General features: G+C 33.9%; 2 protein-coding genes across 2 annotated transcripts; one reads left to right on the top strand and one right to left on the bottom strand.

Moving 5' to 3' along the window:
- The first annotated feature begins 2,495 nt into the window (after positions 1 to 2,495).
- Positions 2,496 to 4,621, top strand: LOC139898598 (GDSL esterase/lipase 7). Its single transcript, XM_071881352.1, has 5 exons — positions 2,496 to 2,946; positions 3,223 to 3,350; positions 3,444 to 3,683; positions 3,834 to 4,089; positions 4,168 to 4,621. The coding sequence occupies exons 1-5, from the start codon at positions 2,541 to 2,543 to the stop codon at positions 4,398 to 4,400; spliced, it is 1,263 nt and encodes a 420-aa protein (XP_071737453.1). The 5' UTR covers positions 2,496 to 2,540; the 3' UTR covers positions 4,401 to 4,621.
- Positions 4,604 to 7,734, bottom strand: LOC139898599 (uncharacterized). Its single transcript, XM_071881353.1, has 7 exons — positions 7,700 to 7,734; positions 7,398 to 7,565; positions 6,737 to 6,819; positions 6,546 to 6,632; positions 5,918 to 6,066; positions 5,628 to 5,759; positions 4,604 to 4,986 (listed from the first exon to the last, which is right to left on the bottom strand). Exons 2-7 carry the CDS (start codon positions 7,561 to 7,563, stop codon positions 4,797 to 4,799), a joined length of 807 nt encoding a protein of 268 aa, XP_071737454.1. The 5' UTR covers positions 7,564 to 7,565; positions 7,700 to 7,734; the 3' UTR covers positions 4,604 to 4,796.
- Between the last annotated feature and the right edge of the window lie 358 nt (positions 7,735 to 8,092).

Below are 8,092 nucleotides of genomic sequence, written 5' to 3'. Positions count from 1 at the left end.
TAAGTCACAGTATTGGGTTGATGCTATGAACTTAGAAATGGAAGCTCTATATAGAAATGACACTTGGGAACTTACAGATTTACCTCAAGTTAGAGAACCAATTGGGTGTAAGTGGGTATATAAAATCAAATATAAGTCTAATGGTGAAATTGATAGGTATAAGGCAAGATTAGTTGCTAAGGGGTTTAATCAGAGAGAGGGGATTGATTTTGATGAAACTTTTTCTCCAGTGGTTAAAATGACCACTGTAAAATGTTTATTAAATCTTGTTGTTGTTAATAATTGGGATTTATATCAACTTGATGTAAATAATGCTTTTCTCTATGGTGATTTAGATGAAGATGTGTATATGTCTTTACCTTTAGGATATTTTGATGAATCTGAGAAAAGGGTTTGCAAGTTGAAAAAAAGTTTATATGGTTTAAAGCAAGCCATAAGGAAGTGGAATGAAAAATTGTCCTCTGCCTTGGTTGAGCATGGCTTTAAACAAAGTAAAAAATGATTATTCCTTGTTTATTAAGTCAGAAAGTGGTGTGTTTGTTGCTTTACTTGTCTATGTGAATGACATTGTGGTTACAGGAAATGATGTGAGAGAAATTGATAAGTTTAAATTATTTTTAAGTTCAAAATTCTTAATAAAAGATTTAGGAATGTTGAAATATTTTTTGGGAATAGAAGTGTTGAGAACACAATCTGGTATTTGTTTGTCACAAAGGAAGTATTGTTTAGAATTGTTGGCTGAATTTGGTGTTTTGGGTTGTAAACCTGCACAAACACCATTGGAAACATGATTTGTTTTAAACACAGAGTGTACACAATCTGATAAGGGTCTTGAAAATATTAATAAGTATCAAAAGTTGATAGGTAAACTTATATATCTTACATTAACAAGGCTTGATATATCATATTCTATTCACTTATTGAGTCAATTCATGCATTCTCCTCTTCAGTCACATTTGAAGTGTGCATTAAGGTTGTTAAGATATCTAAAAGGTGCTCCTGGGTTGGGTGTACATATTTCAAAAACTTGTGGTGTAGAGTTAAAGGCTTTTGCAGATTCTGATTGGGGTAAAGCTTGTATGTTCAGAAAGTCTGTCACAGGTTACTGTGTGTTTTTAAATGGAACACTGATTTCATGGAAGAGTAAAAAACAGGCTACCATTTTTAGATCCTCAGCTGAAGCTGAGTATAGAGCACTTGCAGATGTAACTTGTGAGATTGTTTGGATTTTGAAACTGCTTGTTGAGTTGGAATATAATGTTGTGTTACCTGTGGAAATATTTGTTGATAACAAGGCTGCAATTAAAATTGCTTCTAATCCTGTTTTCCATGAAAAAACTAAATATTTTGAAATAGATCTTCATTTTGTGAGAGATAAGTTGTCTGCAGGTGTTGTAAATGTGAAAAAGATAGAGTCTGCGAATAATGTTGCTGACTTGTTCACAAAAGGGTTAAGTGGTCCACAACATAGGGTGTTGTGTGATCAATTGTGTTTGTTAAATTTGTTCAAATGATTAGATTGTGGGGGGGTGTTAAAGTGACAATCTAAACATTTGATTGTGTATTTTATCACTTCCTAATGCTTGTTTGGTTGAGTAACAGGAATGCAGATGGTCTAGTGGTGGTTACATTCTTGGATCAAGCAAGAAGACTTTGTTGTAGTCAAGGTTCAGAGTGTAGCTGTTTATGAAGGCTCAAACACTTTGCGAATCATGTAGTGTCTATTTATGGATAATGCACCTGGTGTGGGGTCCAAGGTAGATAGTACACAGATGGGACGTAGTTGTGTTTGAGTATCCATTTTTATTATACACAGAAAGAACTACAGGGACCATTTGTGTTATTTATACAAAGTTTTAATAGTCCAGGGGTCTAGTTGTAGTTTCTCATTCTTGACTTTCTGGATGTATAAAAGGGCATATTAGGGTTTGTTACTGTAGAAGTTTTAGTTCAGTCTTCATTGTAATCGTTTTCTGATTTAAGAGATAAACTCTTCGTTTTGTGGTTTCTTTGATTTCATTCAATTTAGTTTTATTGTTTGTGGTGATTATCTAGATCATTCACTTGTTTGTTCAGTACCGCTGGACCGAAGATCCATTGGTTAATATTTCACATTCTAATAGAAACGGTTAACGGCAAGTTGAAAAGAGCGGAATCTAGAGGTTTATTTAGATCGTTTGGTTTACTTTCCGTCTTTATCAGGTACTATCTGATTTTGTATTTGTTTGTTTGTTTTAACGTCTATCGGGTTGTTATGGGTGGTTCGGTTATAGATAGTTTTCATTTTGTTAGTTGCTTTTCGGGTGCGAGCTCCCATGTTGCCCCCTTTTTTTGTATTCGTTGTTGAGGGTGATATCCTTTCAAAAATACTTTCGTTTCTATAGATTATTCGTTATTGATATTTTTGAGAAGAAAAAAAATTAATATTTCACATTCCACCCTTCTCTAAAATGTGAACTTTTTTACCGCTTATTCAACAGACTAACTAACTCTGTAATTAACCCGCCTTTTTTACCCTCTCTCAAACTTCAAACTCATCAATGGAGTCACCATCATCTTCTTCATGTTTTCGTCGGTTAATTAGCTTCTTATTTTTCACCCTCATCATTCTATTAAATTTCAAACCAGTTATATCTTATCACATTTTTGAAGATCTTTATACAAGATCAAGAAATACCTCTTCTTCCTATCTTCCACCATCATCATCATCATCATCACCGCCGCCACCACCACCACCATTATCAACTGAACCGCCACAGTTACCTCCAAATCCACCTTCTCTGGTTCCCGCATTGTTCGTAATTGGTGACTCATCTGTTGATTGTGGAACCAATAATTTTCTTGGAACTCTTGCACGTGCTGATCATCCTCCTTATGGACGTGATTTCGATACCCATCAACCCACTGGAAGGTTCTCTAATGGAAGAATTCCTGTCGATTATCTTGGTAATTCATTATAGTTTTATATAATTTCTTGTTTTTATTTGAAAATATAATTGTAATTTTGTAAATTTTGATTGTGTATTTTGACGTTCTTGATGCGAATTAAGTTTATCAAACTAATAGAGTGATTGCAGATTAGGTGTTCGATGAAATGCCTAAGTGGTTTATATTTTTTTTACCTTTTTCAGTTTTATGCCTATTAAGCGACATACTTAAAATTATTGATCCAAAATTCGAAACCTTCTTCGATTTTGATATGGGTTTGTTTCAATTTAACAGCGGTGTATCTCGGCCTTCCATTAGTTCCAAGCTATCTAGGTCAAAGTGGGTCTGTTGAAGATATGATTCACGGGGTGAATTACGCTTCTGCTGGTGCCGGAATCATCTTCTCTAGCGGATCAGAACTTGTAAACTTCAAAATTAACAAATGGATCATAAATGTTATTTTGCTGTTTATTATGTAATAAATGATATATATATAATACAATATAATTATGCAGGGTCAGCACATATCCTTCTCTCATCAAATTCAGCAGGTTATGGATACCTTTCAGCGGTTCATATTAACAATGGGTGAAAAGGCAGCTGCAGATTTCATTTCAAATTCAATGTTCTACATTTCAATTGGGACTAATGATTTCATACATTACTATCTTCCTGATGTGTCCGATGTACAATCGAAGTATGTTTCATGGAGATTTACACAGTTTTTGGCTAGGTCCATGAAACAGGAGATAAAGGTTAGAACAATCCTTTATTTTCAGTTTTTGCTACCCCTTTTAAAACAGCCTGTTTGGACCTTGAATCTTTATTACCCAAACAGCCTGACCCATATGTATCTATTCTTGTATGTACGCCCTGTTTAGTTTATTGTTGAATTCGTGATGCAGAATTTGTACAATGCGAATGTTAGGCGAGTGGTGGTGATGGGATTGGCACCAATCGGATGTGCACCATACTACTTGTGGCAATATAACAGTGAAAATGGAGAATGTGTGAAGACAATAAACAACATGATAATGGAATTCAATTTTGTTATGAGATACACAGTTGAAGAGCTTAATAAAGAACTTAATGGTGCCAATATTGTCTTTTGTGATGCTTATCTAGGTTCCATGGACATCTTGAAAAATGCTGACCAATTTGGTAAAATCTTGATACCCTACCCGCCCATTTTACCACCCTTAATATATAATGTAACGTACTTTTATCAATATTTTGCAGGATTTAGTGTTACAAATACAGCGTGCTGTGGTTTAGGAAGATACAACGGTTGGATCATGTGCTTATCAGCTGGTATGGCTTGTGGGAATGCATCAAATCATCTATGGTGGGATCAATTTCATCCAACATCTGCTGTGAATGAGATTTTAGCACAAAATGTATGGTCTGGATTGAACACCAAAATGTGTTATCCTATGAATATGAAGGACATGGTAGCTCAAAGGGTTACATGATATGATCAACCATTTTTAGCCATGAGTAAATTGTACATGATCAAGATACGCAACGCATTTTGTTTCTGCTAATAAGAGTTTTTCATTTAGTTTTTACATCTACTTTTGGTCAAAAAAAGATATAGTGCGATTGTATCTAGTTTAGTGATTTACTTAGAATACAGTTTCAATTGTACTTGCATAACATTCGCAGATCAAACATATGCTAAGTATGAGCATGCCAAAGTTCAAACTGTTATGGATATGAACATGTCTTTCTACAAAACATCTGACAGTAAAAAAATATCTTCAAATTCAATATCCGCTACTATTTCTCAACGTCAATTGGTTAACTTCCAACAAACAAGAAAGAGTTTTCCAACATATGTAAAAACAGTTTATATAATAGAATAGACATCAAGGCTTCACGCGTTCCCTGATGAACTGCTCTAATGGTAGTATCTCCCCAGTTAATGCAGAAGCCTCACCAACGGTTACTTTGTTTATGCACTGAGAAAAAGAAAAGGCTTCACCAGGTACCCCAAGTGTAAACTCGTTGGCTATATCCGCATCTGATACAGCAGTTCTTGATGTCCGAAGCTTGTCACTGTCCATCAAATAAAAAAACGTTTTTTTAGTTACAGTACGAATTGACACACTCGCACATAACGTGATAAAAATAATGAAGACACAAAAATGCATTCGTAAAGTTTAAATGGAAGTTACTGACTTCTACTTCTTTGAGTTGATCAATTGAAACATACATTGAAGAAGATAGCAAATATGTTCCTTAACCACTTAAACAAGAAATTGGAGCAGATTATTGATGTACTAGCATAGCTTAAGTAATAATTTAAAACTGATTTTCGAAACCAAAAATAAAGGATATGTTTGTGGGTCAAGGGAACCAATTTTAAGGTGTCCATTGTGACCAAAAATAAATGATATGTTTGTGGGTCAAGGGAACCAATTTTAAGGTGTCCATTGTGACCTGCTAGACAGTGCGCTCATTTTGTAACATCTACAAATAACCATTTTTGCAATATTGCACAAAAGACCCTACTTGGTATTTAATAAGCATTTACAGTTGCAGTGCCTTCAATATAATTGATTTTGCAACTATACAAATATTTATTTATGGACACAATTGCAGATCAAAAAACAGAAAACTATACAGTACAGAGCAAAGAGAGATCTAAATCGAACTTTTAGATAGAAAATAAAAATAACTAGAAAAAAGTAACGTACATTTCCTTCTCAAGTTGTTTTCTAATGAACTCTTTAGTATGCGCAGTGACCTTATCCACCTTGTTGCAAAGTATAAGAAGTGGGATCTTTCTCTTCACAACGCTTGCCTTTGTCAAAATATCATAAAGATACCTTTCACAAACAAACCAGAAAATGTCAATGCAGTTCAGTGGTAACTTTCATACCATAAAAAAAAAAAAAAAAAAAAAATATATATATATATATATATATATATATATATATATATATATATATATATATATATATATATATATATATATATATATTACTCTGAAGCAGCACGACAGTTAGGTAAGAATTCCACAGCATCCACAACAAAGACTACGCCAGCTGCTCGAGGCAAATACTCATCCAACTTAGGACGAAGGCGTGAGTGACCAGGAACATCGACAAGGTGAACCGCCTTGATCTTTCCTTTCTGCAAAATAAAATGTAAATGGGATGTATAAAAAAAGTAAGTTGCTTAGTTAAACATGTATATATCAGCTGCAATTAAAGAATGCAAGTCAAAAATCATATCTCAAATAGCTACATTACATCTACAGTATTAAAAACATTTACATTTACAGTTTCTACTATAGGTGTATATGGGTAAGCCAAGTTAACCCTAACAACCCATTTCGCATATATAGTTAATGCATTAGATCTGAATACAAAAGTTAATAGAAAACCAACTTTTTTGTAGTAAGCCACTTTAGGTGAATTTAAGCATTAGAAATACACTTTGAAGTTTGGACAATGTTCAATCCATTTGCCCTGTTACCTTTTCAGTTAAAGTTTGATTTGGCCAGTTAGATATAAATTATAGAACATAACATGAATTGACCCATTATTAAGTACAGTAAATTGGTTGAAATTTTCATGACTACATCAGTCTATTAGATCGCAGTAGTATACCTTGGAGGCCTCAGAGTTCAGTACAAAAAGACCCTCATTGGGTTCCATTGATGTAACAGTACCTTGATGAGAAGATCCATCACGAAGCTGGAAAAGGAAACAGATTATATCAAGCCTAGATTTAAATGATTTATTGTGGGAAGACAGTAACGCGTAGTGGGAATAACAATTTAATCTGTTGTGGTTATTACCTGGTAAAAAAGAACAGTTTTCCCACTTCCACTAAGTCCAGTGAGCACAATGGTGTTAGATTTTGTTTGCTTGAAAATGCGTACTGCAATAAGATTCATAACGACAATTCAATAAAATCCTAAAATAAACTATGGTTGTCAATTAGAAACAGCCTTTTAGCCCTTGGACCTGGGGAATAACTAAAACCTTAAGATGAAGAAAAGTTTGGCAATCCAATCCTAGAAGAAGGTTGTTAGCTAATTGCACCGTATAGTTACAAGGCCATCCATGGCCTTCACAGCACATTTTCTGAATGTTATTAATTATATGCAAAGCTCTCTCATATTTCAATGTCAGACTTCACTAAGTATTCTATGACGCACAAAATTTCGTCAACAGTTGTACATTCTAGGATCCTACAATGAGCACAATTTGACTAATTGCCTCTAGCGAACCGAGTCCTTTCCGCACAACTGTATGTTACAAGTAGATAATTAATAAGAAAGTCAACATAACTAAATCATCAATGTGAGATTATATACTAATCTTGTCTCCTATAAGAAGCGCCAACTTCGAATTTGCGGTTAACTCCTATCGAATTCGATACAGCTAAACCATAACTTAAACCAGGCTAATGAACGCAACAAATACTTAAAAGCACAAATTTAGTAATTAACTTACTTAATAAGAGCAAAATTGTAGTGAATAACACAGCTACGAATGCAATATAGATCTGAATTGGAGGGATCTGACGAACAAACTCTTCAGCATGACGTACGTAAACTTCAACTTGACGTAAATACGGTTGCAATTGAGCTTTAACAACCTCTAATCCATCCACATCCATCACTAATTTAACACTCAACAGAAAATGAAATTACAAATTCATCGAATTATAGAGATAATTATGAAATTAACCTATCAATTAGCAACAAATATCGAGTAATTAAACTTAATTTTAGAGAAAATGATAAGGATCGCACCTGTAATTAACTGATAGTGCTTCGCACAGACACCAAACCCTAGAATTTTGACTCAAGTGTTCTTTTTTGGCTCTCTTAAACGTAACTGGTTTCGTCTGGTACAATTCGCCCCCTATATTTTTCGTGTATGTTACATTAAGCAATATATATTGAACATGTAGATCATTTTTTTTTTTTTTTTTTTTTTTTTTTTTTTTTTTTTAAGAAAAGCAACCAATTTCATTCCAATATCAAAGAAATAGTAGAACAGCATGTGAGAGCATGCTTGTGGAGATCAAAAACATATATCGCTACAACCAAAAAACAGGAAAACTACAAGCTATATAAAAACAGGAGCACTTGAAGAACATATTCCGAATCGAATTAGCCGAGATGGTCGAATGTGCTTGGATT

Source organism: Rutidosis leptorrhynchoides, chromosome 3 (genome assembly GCF_046630445.1).
Source record: "Rutidosis leptorrhynchoides isolate AG116_Rl617_1_P2 chromosome 3, CSIRO_AGI_Rlap_v1, whole genome shotgun sequence".
NCBI classification, from domain to species: domain Eukaryota; kingdom Viridiplantae; phylum Streptophyta; class Magnoliopsida; order Asterales; family Asteraceae; genus Rutidosis; species Rutidosis leptorrhynchoides.
Note: the sequence above shows the minus strand (reverse complement) of the source record. Positions and strands in the feature narration are given on the sequence as shown.